Source organism: Polypterus senegalus, chromosome 16 (assembly GCF_016835505.1).
Source record: "Polypterus senegalus isolate Bchr_013 chromosome 16, ASM1683550v1, whole genome shotgun sequence".
NCBI classification, from domain to species: domain Eukaryota; kingdom Metazoa; phylum Chordata; class Cladistia; order Polypteriformes; family Polypteridae; genus Polypterus; species Polypterus senegalus.
In genome coordinates this window covers 55771300-55794691 of record NC_053169.1, presented here as the reverse complement: position 1 = coordinate 55794691, position 23392 = coordinate 55771300, and the positions used below count along the sequence as shown (strand labels likewise).

General features: G+C 40.7%; 1 protein-coding gene across 1 annotated transcript; it reads left to right on the top strand.

Moving 5' to 3' along the window:
- Nucleotides 1-402: 402 nt before the first annotated feature.
- Nucleotides 403-23102, top strand: LOC120516930 (interleukin-22 receptor subunit alpha-2-like). Its single transcript, XM_039738951.1, has 6 exons — nucleotides 403-504; nucleotides 9176-9308; nucleotides 12565-12743; nucleotides 18652-18827; nucleotides 21064-21214; nucleotides 22296-23102. The coding sequence occupies exons 1-5, from the start codon at nucleotides 432-434 to the stop codon at nucleotides 21211-21213; spliced, it is 711 nt and encodes a 236-aa protein (XP_039594885.1). The 5' UTR covers nucleotides 403-431; the 3' UTR covers nucleotide 21214; nucleotides 22296-23102.
- The last annotated feature ends 290 nt before the right edge of the window (nucleotides 23103-23392 follow it).

Here is a 23392-nt window from a genome sequence, read left to right as displayed (position 1 = left end):
TTATGTCTGTGGCTGTATCTCTGCAATTTCCTTCAGTATTAAGTTTCTACCTATCTATCTATGTAAGATTTTTTCAGGTTATACTACTATTTGATCTTCATAAACCCGTCTCATACCTGCGTCACAGTGGCTTAGATTCACAATACAGCCAAATGTTACAGTAAAAAGTAACACAAGTGGAATTCAAATGACTGATTGCGATTTCCTTGAAAGGGAATGCATGTAGCAGAAGCGCGTCATCACAGATACTTCATTCCTTTTCAATTTGATTCTCACAACTTCTTCTTTCCATTCAGCTCCTGTTGTCATTTTTTTTTTTTTTTTGCTCTTAATGGATATTGACGTATTTAGGGGTGGGTTTTTTTTTTGGTTAAATTATAAAAAGGGTACAGCACTTTTCATTTTAAGGTGCTCTTTGTCTGCATTTCAGAATGAAGGCCTTCTATGGTATAATGAACGTCCTGCTGGGACACCTGGCCGGGGTACACTGCTCAAACCGTGTGGGTAAGTCTCGCTAATTCGCTAAATCAGCTAATTTGAAAAGTGCTGCTGTTGGCGCTGAGCTTTAGATGCCTGCACTCTGAATTATGCTGAGGAGTGTGTGATCTCTGTGGGCACTGTAGGTGTGGTGGGGATCAGAAACACAAAGTGTTCACAAGGGGGACTGGGCAGCAGTGCCTATCTTGAGGCTGATTAGAGCTTTTGAGATGCATTATTATAAAATATTAGTCAAATGAAAATTGTTACTTAAAAAAGATAAATGGTCTGGACTGTGTTATTGTGACATTAAACACAGCATAATTGTACACTGGCACGCCTGTTCTTGTTTCGTAAGGTTAGTCCTCTGCCCAACAGCACACGCTGTGCAAGGCACAGTATACCAGAGATATGGAAGGCATTATATAAGATGGACACTTGGGAAAGGCAGTATATACAATAATATTTTATACTATTGATGCACTTGATGCTTTTAAAATCTGGAGAGCCTGCATTCAGTGAAGAACACTATGCTAAAATTTATTGGAATTGAACTTAGAGGTACAATACAAATGATATATTTACAGTATATACTTTAAATAAATGGATATCTATATTGGGTTATTTACAGAAATATGGTTTATTTCGACTTACTTCGATCAGAAAAAACAGGATATTGGCCTCTAGGGAAACCATAGATTTAACACACTTGGACTTCTCTGCAAGTAACCTGGTTATGTGGCCATGCATAGCTTTAACCAGGATGCAGTTAAGGATTTTGTAGTCTGCTTGTGTCAGTTGCGCTCTGTTATGTCTGATCTATATTTCAGTGTCAAGCTACGCCTGGAAACTACACCATAGGCTACACGGACATTGGCAGGGTTTGTAGCACGCAATATAAAGTAGATACGTGAGAAGCTGTATGAGAAGTATGCAAATTAATATGAAAGGCACTATAAAACAAAGAAATCATGAAAAGTGACATATAAAGCCCTACAGGACTGGCAGGTTCATTTTTATTTCTTTCTCAACAGGCACCTTTATCTCTAATTGGTTGCATTTCTTTTCTTTTTGTTATCTCCCCCAATGGAAGCACAGGTGAATTGGCAGGATTTGAACCCACAGCCTCAGAAATTGAGGTCCAAAGCCTGTCAGATTTAAAACAAAAATGAGTAAGGAAGGCATAAAGATGCCATTTCAGGGTTATTGACATGTAACTGGATATTAAAAGCACTTTATATCATAGATATGTAGATCCATTTATAACAGACAGATGGGAAGGGCATTATATTAGATGGGTAGATGGATATCGAAGTCACTGTATGCAGTAGATATATAAGGTTAGGCTCCAGCAATGTTCTGGATTTAGCGGGTTGTAAAATGACACGACATTACATAATGCAGTGGACAACACGCTCAAAGATCTGCGAGTCCATCCATTTCTGAAACCTGCTTATCCAGGTTAGGGTTGCAGCAAGCACTGGATGCAAGGCAGGAACAATGCCTTCAATTACCTGACGTCCAGTGGCACAGAGTTTAGTGAGAAGGCCTCATAGCTGCAGTGTACTGAATTCAAGTCATAGCCACGTCATGTTCTTCCAGTACACAGGTTCGTTTTTTTCAATGGATTTCCTTCCACGTTCCAGTTTGGTTATCTGGTGACTCTTAAGTGTGTGAATGGAACATTCCATCCATGTTTGGTTTCTACTCCGCACTGAATGTTGCTAGAATAGGCTCCCAGCTACTGTGAAAGTAAGAACTGCATTTTAGTCTGTCCACATCCCACAACTGTTGACATAACAACGTGACTTGTAACAGCACTGCTGTCTCAAGGACCCACCTGAACACGTCTCATTGTACAGAAGTAAAGCCAGTTGGCCAACTCTGTCTGGTGCTAAAGCACTAAGGTTAGGTGATCACACATTCAGATCACTGCATTTTAATAAGGGGCGTAGCCTTATGCAAATTAAACTCAAAACAGTGCCTCCCAATTCATTCATTTTTCCAAACAAGCATTTTTTGGACTACTGACTGATGAGGCCCAATCCGGCAGCAGCAAAACCAAGGCTGGAGTAATCAGGCTATCATTCAGTCACCGGCCATGGCAGAATAATTTACAGACCCCTGTCATCCTAATCTGCATATTTTTCCATGTGAGAGAATTAGAAAGGATTTACAGACCCCAACCAATAACCCAGATTAAGGTGGCCACAAAGTGTCCAGGCATTGCGAGCAGGTTATATTAAAAAAAAAAAAAAAAAAGAAATGGAAAGGGAAAAGGGGTCAGAAGTCAGGGCATGATGAAAAGGAAAGCAAAGATCGAAACTAGGAGAAGCAATTTAACATACGTCAAAAGCAAATTGAAAGCAAAAATAAAAGTTAGAAAACCATAGCCTGGAGTTCTTTAACCAGAGAATCCAAAAAGTAAAGAAAACAGGTGCAAAGTCTTTATTATATATCTGCAATCTCGGTGTGCTGACTTAGAAGAAGATCGTCATAGTGTTTACATGCACACACAAAACCAGGAGAAGGTGCTCACCGTTAATGGTGACAAGCATGGAGCCTGTCTCCAGAGATTGTGCTGCTGAGCTCTTAGCACTGTACATTCAGCTCATCAACACAAATTTAGTGATTTTGCTGACAAAGAAGGATGTGACCTGTGTAAAGTAAAGACGCAAACAGCCTGAAGTCTGATCTATACTTCTGTGTCAAGTCCACACTGTGGTCCACGTCGCCTACAGCACATCTACAGTGTAGCCTGGCAAGAATCTCCTCAAAAATATGTCTATGCATCACATCGGCACGAATCCTACAACTCCGATTGGCCAGTTTGGTAACTACGTATTTTCTGAAACGCATTTCTGTTCATCTTCTGGGTTTGGAAGTCGCCGAATGCATGAAAAAGTAGGATGGGTCCAGCTGCAGTCGTCCACAACTCCACTATTCATTAGCTCTAATGGACAGCCAATTGGATTGCAGGTTTTTGTGAGGTGGTCTACTTAACTTGAGGCAGATAACCCTCCCCCAACCCTAATCTTGACTATAGTATAACCAGGTGTTATCACTGACGCATAACATAAAGCAACAACCTCCTCAATGGAGCTCTGGTGGTCCGCAGCTACTGTAGAGTCTGTTCGGAAAAGTGGAACAAAAATGTTTCCCTACGGAAGAAAATATGTAGCAAGAGGAGCAGTGGTCCTGGAGGGCAAAAATTGCCTACATCTTAATGGCTCATTGGCCTTTTCTGTGTGCTACAAACACTGCCATTTTGTCTTGGTAGAGTGATGTTTTACTCTACTTTCCCCTTTTGTATTACTAGGGGGCGGAGCCCCCTGCTCGCTAACCTCTGTGTTTGGTTTATCAGATATACAATTTTAAAAGCTTTTTTTTTCTCCTTTGGAATTGTTTCAATTTCATTATTCGCACTTTTACTTTAAAGCTTCAGTAAAAACAATATTTGGAATTACCTTTTCTTCCATCTCACATTGAATTTTGATTCCGTTTTTGGAGATACATTGTGACAACACAACGTATAACTGCCTGTGAGTGAATATTGTTTGTTTTTCTCTAATAAATAATCTGACTTTTTGTAATGTTTGTCCCTGTGATTTGTTCATTTTCATAGCAAAAGCCATTTTCACGGGAAACTGTAAACATTTTAATACAAGTGGCATATCAAGATCTCCTTTGGTGTCTAATGTTATTCGCGGAATATATACTACATTACCTTTCTTGACACCTGTTAAAATTTACATCGCTTCTCCATGATCATAAATATACACCTGACTGAATTGTGTATTCTTTGAAATGAAACAAGTCGTTGCTTTAACTGTTGCGGGACCACAGATTCTCATAGCGTATGGTCCATTATTGCGTAAATCTACGTTTTATGTATTGAATAATGCAAAGGCGAAAAGACTATTGTAGACGCTTCTGCGGTGGGCTGATGCCCTGCCCGGGGTTTGTTCCTGACTTGCACCCTGTGCTGGCTGGGATTGGCTCCAGCTGACCCCTGTGACCCTGTTTTCAGATATAGCAGGTTGGGTAATGACTGACTGACTGACTGACTGTTTGTGGATTTCACTTTCCCTAAACATCAAATCTTTTTCTTCTTTTGGATACGCCCCATTGTGTAGAAACACTATTTTTCCCTTATGACAACAAGAATTAGACAATCTACAAGTCTCTGACTTAAACTTCAAAGCTTTACAATATTTCCATACTTCTGACATATCACCTATATCCATATATTCACTCTCTATTTGCCTTTCTGTTATTTCACGAGTAATAATTTCTCTTTTTTAGCGGCAATGCGATTTTTATCTTTTTTTGGTACTTTCAAATTTTTCTGCTTTTATATTCTGTAACTTTCTCTGTTTGTGTATCGCATCCACGTTTTTTTGTGTCTTTTGAATTCCACTGTTTTCATTATCTCTAACCTGCTCTGCATGTGTTTCACCCCCTCGTTTTGAACCTCTTTATGACGTTTTACTTTGTTTTCAACTGTTTGCCTTTTATTTCTGACCTCGCTTTGTCCTGCTATTTTTTCAATTACACCTGGTCCTGATGATTAATTTCCTTTTGTTTGTGTTAATGCGATCTTTGCTATCTTTTTTTTTGATACTGCAGTGAACTCCTTGTCCGGCTCGAAAAGAGAAGAAGTAAAAAAACAGACTGACGTAATAATGTCTCACTAAAGTTTTACTTGAACAATCGCTGACTCCGTAACCCCAAACACAACTTTCAAGCACCCTCTCCAACCCTTCCTCCCCAGGTTCTCGACCCCCCCACCCACCGCATCAATCAATACCCTCCTGTCAGTCTTCTGTGTTGTACTCCACCCTCCCTTAATTGGGCCTAACAGTCACTTTAAAAAAAAAAAAGGGCTTCAACCTGGCTGGGACGCTACAATACTTTCAAATTTTACTGCTTTCCTATTCTTTACCTTTCTCTGCATGTGTATCGCGCCATCGTTTTTTTGAGCCTTTCGAATTCCACTGCTTTCATAATCTCTTATCTGCATTTTTTTCTCTGCAAAACTTTTGAGTCTATTTTCTCCATGCTGCTCTTTCTTCTTTGCTTAGTCGTTGACGTTTCATCTAGAACGTATTGTCCTTATACGCTTTATATGAGCTGAGAGCACAGGGTCTGTGTTTGCTACGTTCCATTACACGACTGTTTTGTTTTATTTGATGATGATTGTAAGTAGGGCGTGTCTTGCAAGAATCTCATGATCCACGTCCCCTCGAGACAGTTCTGGGACAATCTCTTGGCACCAAGTCTCATGTTTACGGTCCCCGTGAGAAGCTCCGTGGCCAAACTCTTTCATTTTGCAGGTCTTTTAAATATCTTCTGAGAACTTCCGAGAAGATCACGTCTCGTCGCCCTGGTTTTCCTTTCTAAGATTTTATTTTATAATAGAGAGATTAATATGTAGCCTTTGTCAGATTGCCTCAGATCTCACAGAGTTACCACTGTTTATAAGGTATTGTACCATATCATTTCTCCCAACCTTCCCTTCTACATTTATAACCTCAGGCAATTAGGTGCAGTTAAACACAAGCAGGAGTTAAGTTACAATTTAAACAATGTATTATTGATAAAATTAATAAATAATAGCAATATACAAAGTACATTTGAATATTGGCAACCATACAACCTGATAAATAGTGATGTGTAGTTTCAGGCGGCACACAGACTTGTTAAAATGTCTCTAGTTAAGTCCTCATTTTTGGTCAGCTTTCTTCAGAACAGGCGACATGCCTGTCTCAATATGGCTGCTGAGCTGTGCTCTTCATTGTGTTGTCCCTTTCAGTTCATGGTGTGTGAAATGATCTTTCATCACTTGATCAGAGAATGAGGGAGGGGTAAAGCAAGCAAATTTATAGATTTTCTGTCCAACCCCTAGAGCCAATAGGGCATCATGGTACTTAAAGTCTTCTGAAACAAACCAATTCCAAACAGCTATACTTCAGACCAATAGAGAATACCTTCACACCTGCCCCCGTGAAGCTTGCCAGCTAGGCAGTCTGGCTTTCCTGTGGGGGTTGATTGAGAAGAGACTCCTGCAGAGAATCCCTTGCCAAACTGGTTTGAGGCACTTCCCTTAACCCTGTTGTAAAATTCACTATCCTGACTTAGTCCTAGGGGGGGTAAACATGAATGCTTCTCACTAATGAAATACTAATATTACATTACTTTACCTAAATTACAAATAAAGACATACAAAATATTTATCAACTTATATGCAAAATTTCACACCACAACAACTGCTAATGCCAGCGTAGCCGATGGTGTAGCTTCCAGGCACAGCCCCGGTGTAGGCTCGACACTGAAATATAGATCAGACAGAACAGAGTGAAACGAACACAAGCAGACAACAAAATCCTTAACTGCATCCTGGTTAAAGCTATGCATGGCCACATAACCAGGTTACTTGCAGAGAAGTCCAAGTTTCCTTAGAGGCTAATATTCTGTTTTTTCTGATCGAAGTAAGGATAAACCATATTTCTGTAAATAACTCGATTTTTAAAGCACGTGTGATCACATTTATTAAATGAAAAGGATCAGGAGATCAAGTTAAGCTGATATTGCTACCAAAATCTAACTGGTCTGTCAACAACTTTAAACTGCTAATCAAAAATCAAAGACCTTACCACCAAAAGCATGTTTGTTAACCAGGAGTGAATCGGACCCCAACACTGGTTTTATTCTAATCTCGGATAGCCCGGAAATGCATCAGCCAACCTTTATAGCATCACCTCGATGATGTCACCCATTCCTGGAACATTCTGGGCCAGAGCAACCCATATCACTAACGTTTAAAACAATGTTGCGACAGAATGATAAAATTATTCAACTCATTCAGGGAACCTTCAAGATAAAAATAAAGGTCAGAATTGAGTTCTTCAGGATAATAATCCATCCATTATCCAACCTGCTACATCCTAACTACAGGGTCACGAGGGTCTGCTGGAGCCAATCCCAGCCAACACAGGGCGCAAGGCAGGAACCAAACCCCGGGCAGGGCGCCAGCCCACCGCAGGGCACAGGATAATAATAATAATTGAAAAAATTATTTCAATACAAATGCATTGTAACACGCCAATCATACTGTAATGCTCAGATTGCGTCAGGATTTAGGGGAGACCCTTTAATACAGGTGCATAGATGACATCACACACAATCATGGCCGGGTCCTTAACAAGACAACAAAACAAGAAATGGTAGGGCCTGTTAAACAAAAAATAAACATGGCATTAAAAATGGTACAAAATCATTTTAAATTATTCAAACTTGTTACCACACGCAATGACAAAAATGAGTTCTTCACTATTCAGAACCTCAGTTGGATGCAAATGATAGTGATGAGACATGACAGTATCTCCAAATAAATTAAAGACAAATACAACTTAATGACATGTATAAATGCAAAAACAAAAAAAGGAGATGTGGAGTAATTGGAAACAATTACTGAAGGAAAAAAAATCTTGAATGGCTGTAAACATATAAGCTGGTTACGAACTCACCTGATACGGTAAGGATGGCCATGTAGGTAGAAGCGTAATGGCCTAATCTGAAAGGAGTGTCATGTATTTTAATATCATAGTGCCAGATATTTATATTTATCATATTGCCAGAGATTGTTGATGCAATGACATACAGTAAGAAACTGACTGCATACTGGACCTGCGTTAACATCACAACTACCATCACATTGAGCGAAATTGAGCGCTCGTGAACAGAGGAGCTCATGTGAGTGGAGAACACAGCAGCCCCAGGGCATCATGTCCTGTTTTATAGCATCTTAAACATCTCCCAAGAACTGCTATCTAGCACCTTTCACTGTGTGTAAACTCACTTTATGATTTCACTAAATCTCCTGTGCAGCCATTGGAGTACACCCCATCATGAAGACCTTTGACAGACATGTAGTGGTCGTGATGATGATAAGATTTACCTCGTCCAAGGATGATGATTTGTTTATTTTATTTGTGGGGACCCAGGGACACGCCCAGCTTTGACCTGGCCTGCACACACTTACATGCTGATAAATAATAATGAATATATTAATCAAATAATGGAAAAAGAACACACAATACAACCAAAACTGCATATGCCAAGGGCCTCCTCAGCTCCCCACCAGAAATAATAAATTAGAACACAGCACAACCAACACTAAGGCCAATGTCCAAAACAGTCCAGTATGCCAGGGGCAGTTGGTGAAAGATGAGTAAAACAAATACCTTGTGAACAGCTCTGTAAAAGTAATGTAAAGTTTATCTATCATATAGTGCCTTTCATCCATCTGTCCATCCTATAGTGTCATCTGTTTATCTATCTATCATATAGTGCCTTTTATCCATCTATTATATAGTGCCTTTCATCCATCCATCTATCTATTTATCTGTCTAGCCCACACAGGATCATACAGTGATATAGCATCTTTAAGCCATTTTTGGTGAATGGAAGAAGGCCACTGGTTCAAGGTTGGCCCCTGATGTGTGTTCACGCCTGTCCAGGGTTATTCCTAGATTAGGCTGCGAATTTCCCACAGCCCTACTCTAGATATAGCAAGTTTATGAAATGAGTGGATGGATAGTAGTTGAAGGTGCACGAATGTCATTAAAAACTTCACTAATGTAATATTTTAAAATAAAGCTGTGTTTAATTTCACCTATTTGGTTGCTTCCAACAGATTGTCCTGAAATGATAGACGAGATGAGACCACAAGATGTTGACTTCCACTCTACAAACTACAACAACATCCTGCATTGGATTCCAGGTTGCCAATGGGAAGAAGATACCATTTATTTTGTACAGTATAAAATGTAAGAAAGTGGGCTGGACTGAAAATCATAAGGCTCTGGGTTCAAGCCCTAACACCACCTGTGCAGTGATTGTTTAAAGAGAATTGTAACAAATGTGCTTTGTGGACATTGGGCTTTCATTTACAGTAAAAGGTGCTTTAAAAAGTCAAGATAGGAAATGCCAAACACTTACTGCTTCTAAAGTCATTTGGGTGATTTGGGGGATTGGGGGTGTAAACTGTTTCACTAAAAGCACCAGAAAAAAGGGTCTTGTTCTAAAACATTTCATTAGAGATTTTATTTTCATATTCAGCAGGAAATGCTTAAATGACATCTAACAGCCACACAATAACCTGCTTTCATTTCAGTTAAGTGTCACCCTAAACTGATGTCACAGTACACGACTTCTAGTCGGAAGGGAGGTCAGACTCTACCTGAGCATGTCTGTCCAATTAGATGACTGCATAGTGAACTTCCAGCACACTTTCCCATTTCCAAAGTATTACAAGCCCATCCCTTTTACTGACAGCCAATAACGTGCTAGCCTGATGGAGCCAATGCTGTGCAGTCTGTAACGATTCAGCCCGAGTCTCCGCCCTTTTTTTTTTTCTTCCCACTCTTTCTCCATTCTGTCATGTTATGTAAGACACTCCACATTACACATCATGCATTGTACTTCTGGCTGAACACTCAATGGTTGTCAGAAAAAAAGCTCGGCCCTAAGATTTATGACAAAACGAGCTGCACTGAGTCATAGGATACGGACTACATTACATCACTGGAGATTACAGCAGCCCACCCAGCCAATTAAAATTGCATAAATGAAGTCTGCTGGAGAAAATCACTACAAATGTCATGTAGTGTGACAGGGCCTTTAGCCTAAACGTTATTATGCATGCTTGCCTTTCTTCTCCCGTTTATACTAACTCAGTATTTGTTGTGAAACGAGCCAGGAGGGGTGTGTGTTACTTGCTTTAATTATTTAATTTAGTGGTTTTAAGGGTTTTAACGTAACCTGTTTTATGAATGCATGTGCCAGCCCAATGAGTCAACACAAGGGGTGAAAATAGGAAAAACAAAACGGAAAGAGAAAGCGATTGCTCGTTTGAACCATTATTGTCTATGCCAAATATTCCACAGAGGGAGTAGGACAGGCCGACCCAGCCCTGTTGAGCAGCTTTAATGGGAGAAGGGTCAATGGCCGAGAAGAGGTTCTGGTATTTGGTGAAGTCTGTGTAGGCCAATGGTGTTGAAATCTGGTCCTGGAGGGCTGTGGTGACTGTTGGTTTTCATTCTAGCCATCTTTTTAATTGGTGACCAGTTGTTCCTGCCAGTTAACTTCTTTTGCCTTCGTTTTAATTGACTTGCTATGTATGACTGAGACCCCTTAATTATTATTTTTTTTTAATTAGCAGCCAAACAATAATGAGACGCAAAACGAGCTGCCACATGACCAGCTCACCTGTGCCCATCATAAAATATCTGAAAATAAAGAATGGTGAAGGTCTCAGTAAGGCTGATCTACTCAGGTCATCAAAACATTGATGGTGCTCTTTGAAAAACAACAGAAAATCAGCAATTTTGGAAATGCCTGCAGTGGCAGAATAAGAGCAACAACAAGGCAAGGAATTAAATAAAAGTTTTAATTAACAGCAAGAATCGGCTTCTCATTAAAAACTGGTTGGAGTTTGAAGCCCTGATTTATCTGGTCATCTTTTGGCTTGCTTAAACATCTCATTTCTGTTTGTCTACCATTTCATGAAGAAAAGAATCAATTCAGAGGACTGAATCCTTAAAAACAGGGCTATTAAAATGAACCGAAAAGCAGTTATTAGCAGTGAAAAATGGTCACTGATTAGGAAAAGGGTTAGAAAGAAAACATGCTGCCACTGTGGCCCACCAAGACCAGAGCTGGACACCCCTAGGCTGAATGCTGTTCAAGGGAAAGAGGCCACAACTACAAGTGTAGATCCATAGTGAGAGCGGGGAAGGTGCCCCCAAGGTGTTTCAGTGACTGGCAGAGGTGCCAACTCCATGAGCTGTGGGGACTGGATGAGTTTAGGTCTGTGCTGCGGGGTGCGTTGGCAAATCAAGCAGAAGGTCCTATGAAAGGAATTGGACAGAGCATCAGTATTGGCAGTCCAGTCCAATCTATCATCCAGAGAGAATGGGAGAGCAGCTGGATGATAAACTGGACTGGACTGCCAATACTGATGCTCTGTGTAAGAAAGGACAGAGCCGACTATACTTCCTTAGAAGACTGGTGTCCTTTAACATCTGCAATAAGATGCTGCAGATGTTCTATCAGACGGTTGTGGCGAGTGCCCTCTTCTACGCGGTGAAGTGCTGGGGAGGCAACATAAAGAAGAGGGACGCTTCACACCTGGACAAACTGGTGAGGAAGGCAGGCTCTATTGTAGGTACAGAGCTGGACAGTTTGACATCCGTGGCAGAGCGACGGGCGCTGAGCAGACTCCTGTCAATCATGGAGAATCCACTCCATCCACTAAACAGGATCATCTCCAGACAGAGGAGCAGCTTCAGTGACAGCAGTCCTGCTCCACTGACAGACTGAGGAGATCGTTCCTCCCTCACACTATGCGACTCTTCAATTCCATCCGGGGGGGGTAAACGTTAACATTATACAAAGTTATTGTCCGTTTTACCTTCATTTTTATTACTCTTTAATTTAATATTGTTCTTTATCAGTATGCTGCTGCTGGAGTATGTGGATTTCCCCTTGGGATTAATAAAGTATCTATCTATCTATCTGGTATGTGGGAGAACAGGGATTTAACATTTATATTCATTAATTTTGAAACACCTTAAGGCACTGATGTGGTTGTAAATGGCAAGATTTTGGAACTATTAGTTGATTTTTATCCATCCATCCATCCATTTTCTAACCCGCTGAATCCAAATACAGGGTCACGGGGGTCTGCTGGAGCCAATCCCAGCCAACACAGGGCACAAGGCAGGAACCAATCCTGGGCAGGGTGCCAACCCACCGCAGGACGTTGATTTTTATGCACTTCAAAATTTTCCTGGTTTTATTAACCTTCTGGTTCACTTTTTAAAAGCAAGTCTCACTTGTTTGTCTCACTTGCCCTGGTCCATCGTCAGGTCATTAAAATCAATGCCCCGGGTAAAGGAAGGTGACCATAGCTGCACGTCTAGGGCATCACAAGGCTAATGAGTGAATTTTAAGTAGCGTAATCTGTCAAAATCGCACAGTCGTTCTACCTAAAACCACTCTTTTGTTTTCTTGTTTTCACAGCTATGGAGATAAACGATGGACCAACAAAGTGGAATGCTGGGGGATCAAGAATACCTTTTGTGACCTCAGCCAGGAGACTGCACAAAGCAGCGAGTGGTACTATGCACGTGTCCGAGCTGCTATATCCAGACGGAAATCAGGCTGGGCTGTTAGCCCCAGATTCATACCAGCTTTCACAAGTAAGTCAGCATGAAAGTTTTGCTGTTGTCTACAAGGGAGAACAGGGCCATCTCATGAGGAGACAAGTCCCAGCTTTAGTAGGTCAGGTCTTTAAAGCAGGACAGATTTTGACCCCAACTCTTTATGTCTCACTGGTTACTAATAGGTTAAATAATGAGTGCTTAAACATTTGAGATTTAGAAGACAAGACAGGGAAGCTGAAATTGGGTGAACACGCAACAGCATACTCTTTTGCCCCCAGTTTCCTCATTGTGTGTCTATTCTTCATTCATCTTTTGCAGTCCCACGTTGGCAGAGGACACCAGGTGATGAGTGGTGACCTTATTCACCATCATCTACTAGTGTAGCCTTTCCAATCTTTGGATCCAGGATGCCCCACACCGATCTTCATGGGATGCTTTGCTAACCCTTGGAGTTGCTCCTCATGCGGCTGCTACTGCTGCCGCCGCCACTACCATCATGGCTTCTGCGGAACTTCTTCCCACCCTGGTTGCTCATTAGCTCTTTATTCTTGGAGACAGCGGCCAGGAAACTGTCAGCCAGAAGGCTAGCCCACTTCTCTCTCTCTTTCTCAATTTTATGGGCCACTCACTGGAGAACCGTCCATGTTTTTGAACCTTCTGAGGTGACCTGTAGTTCTTTCCATTAAATAAATCTTCTCACTATATTGTGTACTGTGATGCTTTCAATCCACATCAACAAGCAGGGTGGAAGGGTGTGGTGGAGCATGGGGAGCGAAACTCACTCAGCAGAAGGGCGGATAAGAGCTGAAAAAATTAAGAAGGCAGGTTGGACTTCCCAAGTACATGAGACTGGCATCCCCCAGTAGCCAATGTTCACTTATCCTGTCAAAACTTCTCTAATGTTATAAAATGAGATGTTTACCAAATCCACCCGGCGCTATTTCAAACATACATTTCTGTAATAAGTCTGCATGTCTCTTTTTTCTTTTAAGCCTGGCATACACTGTGATTTTCAGGCCTATTTTCTTCCATCGACTGATTTTCTGAGTCGGTCAGAATTTCAGCTTCATCGGCTGTCATTTCACGTGCAACTTGAGATGTTGCACCTCATGTTTGGGGCTGTCGTACGATCAGAAGAATGTCTGTCACTGACAGAAATTTCAGTCAGCTGTCCTGTAGTGTGAGCAGTCTCGTGAGATGATTTTCTGATATTGCTCTCAACTTTTTCAGATTCATTGTGCAGTGAGTGTGCATTGCATGTTGGGTGTTGCCGTTCTCACATTAATTTTACTCGTTTGATTTCAAAAATCTAACTACCACGTAGCAACACACATGCAGCAAAACAGCCAATGACAGAAGTATTATAGGCAGTGGCCTAGCTAGAGGTTTGTCACCCAGTTTGCTGCCCAAAACCCCCCAACATACTAAATTACAAATCATACAAAAAAATGAAAGTTTTAACTACATTATTAATTATGATTGAGGTATTGCAATAATGCCTCTCCATTCTTTTCAATACTCCTTCCCTCACCTTTTTCTTTTTTCTAATAGCAGCACTGCTTTCTTTTGTTCAGTTCACCTTGAGATTGAGAGATGAATAAAATACTAATAATGAGACTGAAGGGTTTGTCCCTTTTGGTCGGAGTAAGTCGGCAAACTGGTCAAGAATCGCATTTGTAAAATATATCTTTGCAACATACTGTATGTATTTGTAACAGTTTTTAAACATTAAAAATGGTGTAATTTTGGTATTGATGACACACATTAGCTTGCCAAATCTCTATCAAACAAAATTGTCAAAAAAGTCTAGTATTAAATTTTATTAAAAATTGTTGCCTGGGGCGGACCGCAGCCTCAAGCTCCCTACGCCAGTGATTGTAGGAAACATTTACTGGAAGAACCTCAAATAAACACACAACAGTAAAACACATAAGATTACACACCTCCAGATTTCTCTGTAAAATACATTGCATTGTCCTCACCTTCCCAGCCATTGCCGTGTTCAGTTATGCCTAAAAGAAACAAAGGAAAGTAGAGAAAGCTGATTAATAATGGCAGCCTGATGAACACATTCCCTTATTTATCCCATGGCCCCTTCCCTCTTACCTTTTAGGTTGGCAAATCCCCCCTTCTTGCATAGCAGCACTCCTTACCCCTCAAAGACCATAGCAATGCCATGGTGGGTGGAGAAAAATACCAGAGGGACCCGCGCCATACCCAGTCTCAATAAGATTCCTGCTACTTGTCCTTTAGCTTTTCTTTGTAGTTTCAGAGCACAGCACACTTTGAAAAATAAAAGGGCCTGAGTGGTTCTACAGAGCAGTGCCATAAGGGAACCATTTTTGGTTCTGTAAAGACCATCAATGTGAAGTTTCCAGGAAGAACCTTTAATTATATAGATCCATAACAGCGTCCATACACTAAATAACCACGAATAGATGGGAACAGATCTGTGAAATACCAATAAGTCTTGAATATAAAAGGACTCTTCTGGCACAGGCTAAGTCCAGGTTTTCTTAATTTTGTACTGTCCTGCTAGGTAGCCCACCATACAAAGATTTCAATATGGTCTTCTACATACACATTCATATGCAAAGAACCCTTCCCAGAAGGAAATGGTGTTTCATCTAGCAATGGCGCTACAAGGAACCACACTATCCGGTAAAGAACCATATAGTACCATTAGCGAACCTGGATTTTTAAGAGTGTGAGCAACTTGACATTTTGAGATGCCTGCCATTTGAGATGCCATTTTTCTCTTTGCCATTTTGAGATGCCTGCAGTCATATTGTTTTTTTATTGCTAAATATAAACAAAAATCAATGGGCAAAACTGTCCGCCTGGGTCACATTTATGTATAGTCTGAGCACCCAAGTCATGGAGCAAACATGAACGTACACTTTGAGAACATGCACAAGTGGAGACTTTGCGTGAGTAGTCGCTTGACCAGAATTTCCAAAAATCACAATTCCCACTTCCATTTTTATTAGATGCAAATGCATATAATGCAAAAAGCACCTACTCTCACTGTCACTTCTGTCTATCTCCATGAAACAGCTCTGCTCACAGGGGACTGATTTTATTTAAATTTGGCATGAAACTTCAATTTTCGGTGAAATATTTGAAATTTTAAAATCTCCCATTGAAACGATCTGGCTACTTACCAGACTCATCTACGAGTATCTTAACAACAGAGAAACATTCTCTGGGACTTCAATTACAGATTAGGTTTCTGTTTCAAATGCACCTGGAGAGACATAACTTCATCTTCTATATTTTGTATACTGTGTATAATAGGGGGCACCACTGAGCCCAAAACCCAAATTCACAAACAGTCTCGGGTTCAAATAAAAGGGTTGCTTATTATAAAATAAATTTTGTATAACAAGTAAACACCATGTTTCTTCTTCTCTCGCTCTCCTGGAAGCACTTCTGGGTTATGAGAAAGCCAGGGAGGTCTTCCCCCAGCAAAGCCCTCCATCGTCTGCCAGGGATCCCTACAGGGCTGCTCCAATTCCCATGCAGCCCTGTGGATGTCCAAACTGATACTTAATACGAGAGACACTATCACATATTAAAGTGGCGGATGAACTGCTCCCTACCATACTCTCTTGCTGGTTCTTGTAATCTTCAGGCATCCTACGCAGGATGGGATTCATAAAGCACCCCAACTGGGTATTGCCCCCATTTAGTCCATCCATGCATTATGGCATCCTGGTCGGGTAAGGACTCCATCTCCACCTCCATCCTTGGGGCATCTCCAACACCTTCTTGTTTCATTTGTCTGACTGCCTGCTGCCGGAAGGAGGCTCATGCCGCTTGTACTCCAGCTTACTTCTGGTGCTGGTTGAGGGAAGTCACCTGTCAAAACAACAGGCCTGCTCTCCATTATAGTCTGAAGCAGCCAGTAAAAAAGTATACAATGCTCCACCCTTCATCTCTCTTAACTAAGTCCCCAAGTGTTACACCATGCATACATTTTCTAACTTGTTAATTGTCCGATTACCAGGTGTAATGGTGTGGGGGTGTTTTTAGAGGTGAGCACCTATTGTGGTTGTCAACTTATGTGTCTGCATTAAACAACTTGGCTTGAAGTGGACTGATTTCATTGAAATTTGGTACACTTATTCTTCAAGGGAATTGGTTGGAAAATGTCTGTTTTCACTGAAATCTCAGATAAAGTATACTGTACACATTTTTTTTTATCATTTCAAAAACACTGATGAATTTTGAAAATCATCCGCCTTACAGAGACGCATTTAGTGCCACCTACTGTATATTACTGATGAATTCACTCCTTCAGATTTATTTTGAGAGAGATTACTTCAGTGTGTGTATTTTCCTCTTTCACATGCCTAAAGGCCGCTCCTGATGGAAAGTCAAGTCCCCAAAACAAGTTACTGAAATGACAGTAGAATCACACGTAAGGGTAGGAGCTCACCACCATGTCAGCTGATTGTGTGTGCACAGCAGGGACTTTAACAAACACTCTTAAACAATAAAGCTGACAAACTTCTTCTTTAGATCAGTTACAGTACATGGGAGAGCCCTTTTTGGTTCACAAAAGAAACCATGCATATGACTTTCCCAGAAAGATCCTTTTTTTTAGAACTGTAACAGGATCCATATGTAACCACGAGCAGGTGGTAAAAGATTTGTGAAATGACAATGGGCTGTGATGGATTGGCGCCCTCCTGTCCAGGGTTGTGTTCCTGCATTGCACCTTATGATGGCTGAGATAGACTCCTGCAGATCACCGCAACCCTGTTCAGGACGAGGCGGCTTTGAAAATGACCGACTGACAATGGATTCCTGATATTAAAAGGACTCAAACAGGCTAAGCTCAGGTTTACTAGATCTGTCAAATGCTAGGTAGCCATCTATAAAATAAAGATTTATATTTTGTCCACGTATTAGGAACCTCTTCAAAGAACCATCACAAAATGAAACAGTTCTTTGTCGAGTGATGAGTCTATGAGGAGCCACACAACACAGTGAAGGGCCATAATAAAAACAGTAGTTTTAAGATGTTTAGGTTTTAACGCTCCATCAGTTCCTTCTTTTAAAAAAAATATGTTTAATAAATATAAATTAGAATTAGCTGTAGACTTTCCTCAACCAACAACTAACAATAACACCACACATCGCCAAGCTGTACTCTGATGTGCATGGAAGCCATTTCAGTCACCACAAGCCTATGTGAGCTCTGCTTGTAACTACAAGACATAGCAAAATGGGATTGAAATATGGCTTCATATACTCACATAGGTAATTAAATTCAATTGACTATCAATCTATCCTTGTAATATAACCAGACAGACAGACAGACAAGAAAGGCACTATACCACAGACAGACAGATAGATATGAAAGGCACTATATAACAGACAGACAAATATGAAAGGTACCATATAACATATAGACAAGCAGAGAGATATGAAAGGCACTATATAACAGACAGACAGGGAGAGCTATGAAAGGCACTATATAACAGACTGTCAGACAGATATGAAAGGTACCATATAACAGACAGGCAGGCAGAGATATGAAAGGCACTATATTACTTAAAAGACAGACAGACAGACAGGCAGAGAGATATGAAAGGCATTATATAACTTAACAGACAGACAGACAGATATAAAAGACACTATATAACAGACAGACAGACATGTATTCAGGGCACAAAGAAATTTTTACTTGAATGTCTAACCAACATATAACCAACTTTATACTTCACGTACTGGTTACTATATACATACTGTACACAATAGTACACACTACACACACCGGACAGACACCATACAAAATACTCCGTACATAGCGTATACAACACCTATTAAGTACCACATAGTGTACACCATATACTATTTGTGCTGTATATGCAAGTCTTGCTTAAGCGTCTTTCAAACATTCCGAGTTGACTTCCCCGTTTCCTTTCTTTTGAAGCTGTGGTGACTGCTCCAAAGATCAAGCTTGAGTCTACTAAGAGCTCCCTGTTGATTCGGGTCCGACCTCCTCACTCACCACACCGAAGAAGAAACGGCACCTGGATCTCCATGCAAAAACTGCGCAATCTAAAACACAGAGTGTACATTTTGGACAACAAACTTCCAGATGAAAGTGTAAGTGTTCTCTTATTAAATGAATGTTTCTCCCCTGTGCCAAACACATATTGGTTTATTGGATTACACTTGTTGATCATGGCTCCAGAGTTGGCCATGTGTTGCAGATTGGTCCTAGATGCCAGTTTCCACATATACTACTATTACTGCTATTATTATTATTATTATTGCTACAACCATACAGCAGCATGAAAGACTTTCACAAGTGCTGTCAGAACACTGAGATCAATAGGTTTTCACTCAAGCCATCATCTCATCATGAGGTCCATTACTCTCTTTACAAGGTTGTGTATAAACTGTACGGTTCATATTTCTCCTATTACATTTTAACAAACGTCCAGTCAACTAAAGGAAACAAATACAATCAAAGGTGTTGTAAAGTTTGGTGTTCACTTTGGTCCAACTTGCTCCCTATTGTGTTCATCAACAGGCTATGTGAAAATGTAATCTGGAATCAGTCAACCCAAGTGTAGACCACTGAAATCTTTATTCATCCGAGTGTGAAGTGGAGTGCACAAAGTGATGCCACACTCCCTTATTCTCAATGATGGTCCATGTCACTTTCCCCTACATGTTACCATTTCTGTAGAATAAAATGCTGTCATTGGGACAAAATTTCGTCGTTTGAGTTTTAGGCCTCTCCGAACACAATTTGACCTGTTTTGGAATGGTGTGTGTGTGCGTGTGTGTGTGAGAGAAAGAGGAGGGCAACCTGTGGTCACAATGAATGAAGCAAATGACTCAATCGAAATGAAAGTGTGGCACACAGCCTCGCATTGTAAAATGTCCAGCAGATTTTTGACCCCCAGGGGTTTTTCAGCAGATTTTTGCTGCAACTGCAGGACCATTGGGAAGGACAAAGCATGGTATGATTCTTCTTCCATTTCATTCCACATAATATTAGCTTGTCCTATAATATTTCATTCTAAAATGATAGCATTACATGGGGGCATGTGTTGTGCTAATGGTGAGCCAATTAAACATTCTACACTGTGCTCAATAAATGAATCTTAATTTAGACTGAGCTGTTTTAAAAAATGCATCTATGAAGGTGTTCTGTTAACCAGTAGGTTTCTCGGTCACCTTGGCTGCTAAATGCACCAATACAGAGGCTCTGCGGAGGGTCTAGGTGGGCTCTGCTTAACCTAAGTCTACAGAAATGAATATTAGCAGCACATGGGAAATGCACAGTAGAGATCTGCGTCTTCATCACAACGTTTCACTCGTAGATACAAGTGAAGTTCTTTGCTGTGTCCATAATGTTTTCGGTTGAAGACTCGTTTGTCTTTGATTTCCCCCTCTGCTCCCCAGTTTAAAATTACAAATCAAACAATTCAGACACCGTGATTAAAGTGCACAGTGCAGACTTTCATTTTAGGGGATTTTCACACATTTGATTCACACAACACTTTTTCTACACAGTCCCCCCATTTCAGGGCACCATAATGTTTGGGACAAGTGGTGTCATAGGAATTTAATTCCTCAGGTGGGTTTCATTGCTCCATATGATGCCTCGGCCTACTTCTACCCTTTGGAGTCTGTAGTTGCCATTGTTTAACATGAGGACACGAGCTGTGCCAATGAAAGTCAAAGAAGCCACTATAAGGCTCACAAACAAGAACACCATCATTGGAGACATCAGTAAAACCTTAGGATGACTGAAATCAACTGTCTGGAATATCATGAAGAAGAAAGAACACACTGGTGAGCTCAGGAATCACAAAGGGACTGGTAGACCAAGGAAGACCTCCACTGCTGATGGAAGAAGAATCCTCACAATGGTCAAGAAAAAGCCCCAAACACCTGTCTGACAGATCATACACAGTCTTTAGGGGGCTAAAGATGACTATCACCAGAAAACTTCATGAACAGAAACACAGAGGAGAGAGACACTGCAAGATTTCAACCACTAAAGCTGGATGGCCAGATTACAGTTTGCGAAAAAGGACTTCAGATAGCCTGCAGAATTCTGGGAAAAGGTCTTGTGGACAGACGAGACAAAGATGAACCTGATCAGAGTGATGGCAAGCAGGAGCAAAGTGTGGAGACCAAATGGAACTGTCCAAAATCCAAAGCAGACCACCTCATCTGTTAAACATGGTGCTGGTGGTGTTATGGCTTGGGCATCGTGTAAAAAATGTTTCTTTGTCCCAAACGCTATGTGTCCACACTCTGGTGTTGATATTTATGTGTTATAGCACTTCACCGTTCACCTTTATCTTTTTCGGTTGGACAGGAGAAGAAGGTTTATGAGGGTTGTGCCAGGATTATACTTGTTGCTAAACTGACATCCAAGACATTTTACTGTGTGGTGGTCGAAACTATTGATGTGACATCGGGTTGGACAAGTCCACGGAGTGAAAAACGATGTATCCGAACTCTCTAAGGTAAGGAAGTGTCGTACATCTCATCTTGCTTTGAAGTGCTTTGCTGTGTGTTAACTCTACATTTCAGCTCCTAAATAACCTGCTCTGTGACCTGAAACCACCTCATCATCTTAGCAGCTCATTAAGAAATGAAGGAAATAAAAACCAGACAATGTAGTTATGAAAGAGGAGAGCAGCAATTAGGGGTAGCATTCTTAACAAGCCAGTTAGCAAAAACTAAGTATGCAAATGTTCTTTAAGAAAATTATGGCTTCTCATTAAGCATTTGGGCTGTAACAAAACCCTGTAGCCACGGTGGCTCTCTTGGACTGAACCTGAGGACTCCTGATCTAAGACAAAGGGGGTCTCTAGCTCAGTTCCTGTGTTTGTTCCAGCTACTTCCTTAAGTGGTCTTTGGGATGTGGGAGGATATATGAGACTCCACGGGCAGCCTCTACTGGAAAGTGACTCACGGTTACCGGATCTGTCATGCAACAGCGTCAAAAAAGTGAAGTTTTACACTCGAAATCAAGGAAGTATACACAACAGGTTATATAGCGCCTTGAATTGTGGAGTACAAGTCCAAGGAGGTTCTGCTCAAGCTTTATAACACACTGGTGAGGCCTCATCTGGAGTCCTGTGTGCAGCTTTGGTCTCTAGACTACAAAAAGCAGCACTAGAAAAGGTCCAAAGAAGAGCGACAAGGCTGATTCCAGGGCAACAGGGGACGACTTATGAAGAAAGATTAAAAGAGCTGAGCCTTTACAGTTAAAATAAAAGAAGATTAATGAAGAGTTTAAAATTATGAAGGTAATTAGTCCAGTGGATCGAGACTGTGACTTTAAAATGAGTTCATCAGGAACACAGGGACACAGTTGGAAACTTGTTAAGGGTAAATTTGGAGCGTTTTTCTTTGGGAGAACCACTGACCAAGTGTCCAAGTAGTGTGGTAGACAGCAGGACTTTAGAGACCTTCAAAACTCTACTTGATGTTATTTTAGGAGAATGAAGCAGATAGAACTGGTGAGCTTTGGTGGGCTGTTGTTGTGTTAGAACATTAGAACAATCTAAACAAGATGTTCTCTCTCTTCATTTTTAACAGATACAAACTGAAATGCAGATCTGTGCAGGACAGAAGCTTCTCTGCATGTTTGAGGAGGCATCAAGGCCACCTGGCAAGAAGACATCAGCCTTCATCACTTGTGTTAACGTTGCTTTAAACATAGCATACTGAAATCCAAACTGATTCAGCCACTGAAAAATCTGCAGCACGGATGTTGTAAAATGTAAGGTTAATCACTGTTATATTAAAGTATTGGTAACACTTTAGGTTCTGCAAAAATGCAATCATTACTCATTGATGTAACAAGACCTTAACAAAGGTGACCCCTTCTAAAACATCAGTAGATGGGTCATTCATGTCTGTGCAGGGCGGCGTATTGACATGCTGTAAAATGACTTGTGAATATAAAGGAGTCACAGGCCTTACACTAAATATGAAATATCGAGAGAAATGTGTCTCAGTGAAGCCACCTTAGATCACTCCAAAGGGACGGTTTGTTAGATGGCCACATAACAGAGATGAACAAATACCTTACTGATGCTCTGTAAGTGTTATGAAGAGCCAAATGAGCCTTTGTTAAGGTCTTGTTACATACGAGTAAATGAGTAATAGGTAAACTAATGCGTTAACAAAGCATTTTAAACTTAAAAAGTGTGAGGTATGTGAGATGAAATTAACCAGTAGAACGAGGAAAAGTCCCGCCAGGTCCTTGTCCACATCCTTACATTTTAAACCTGGCGGACCAACACACCAATTGAGCAAAAATAACTGTGGGGATGAAACATTTCTATAATGTAAATTGTGTTTATTTTAGATAGATAGATAGATAGATAGATAGATAGATAGATAGATAGATAGATAGATAGATAGATAGATAGATAGATAGATACTTTATTAATCCCAAGGGGAAAATCACATAATCCAGCAGCAGTATACTAATACAAAGAAACAATATTAAATTAATTAGTTATAAAAAAATAAAAAAAAAAAAACAGACAATAACTTTGAGTAATGTTAGCATTTACTCCCCCGGGTGGAATTGAAGAGTCGCATAATGTGGGAGAGGAATGATCTCCTCAGTCTGTCACTGAAGCTACTCCTCTGCCTGGAGATGATCCTGTTCAGTGGATGCAGTG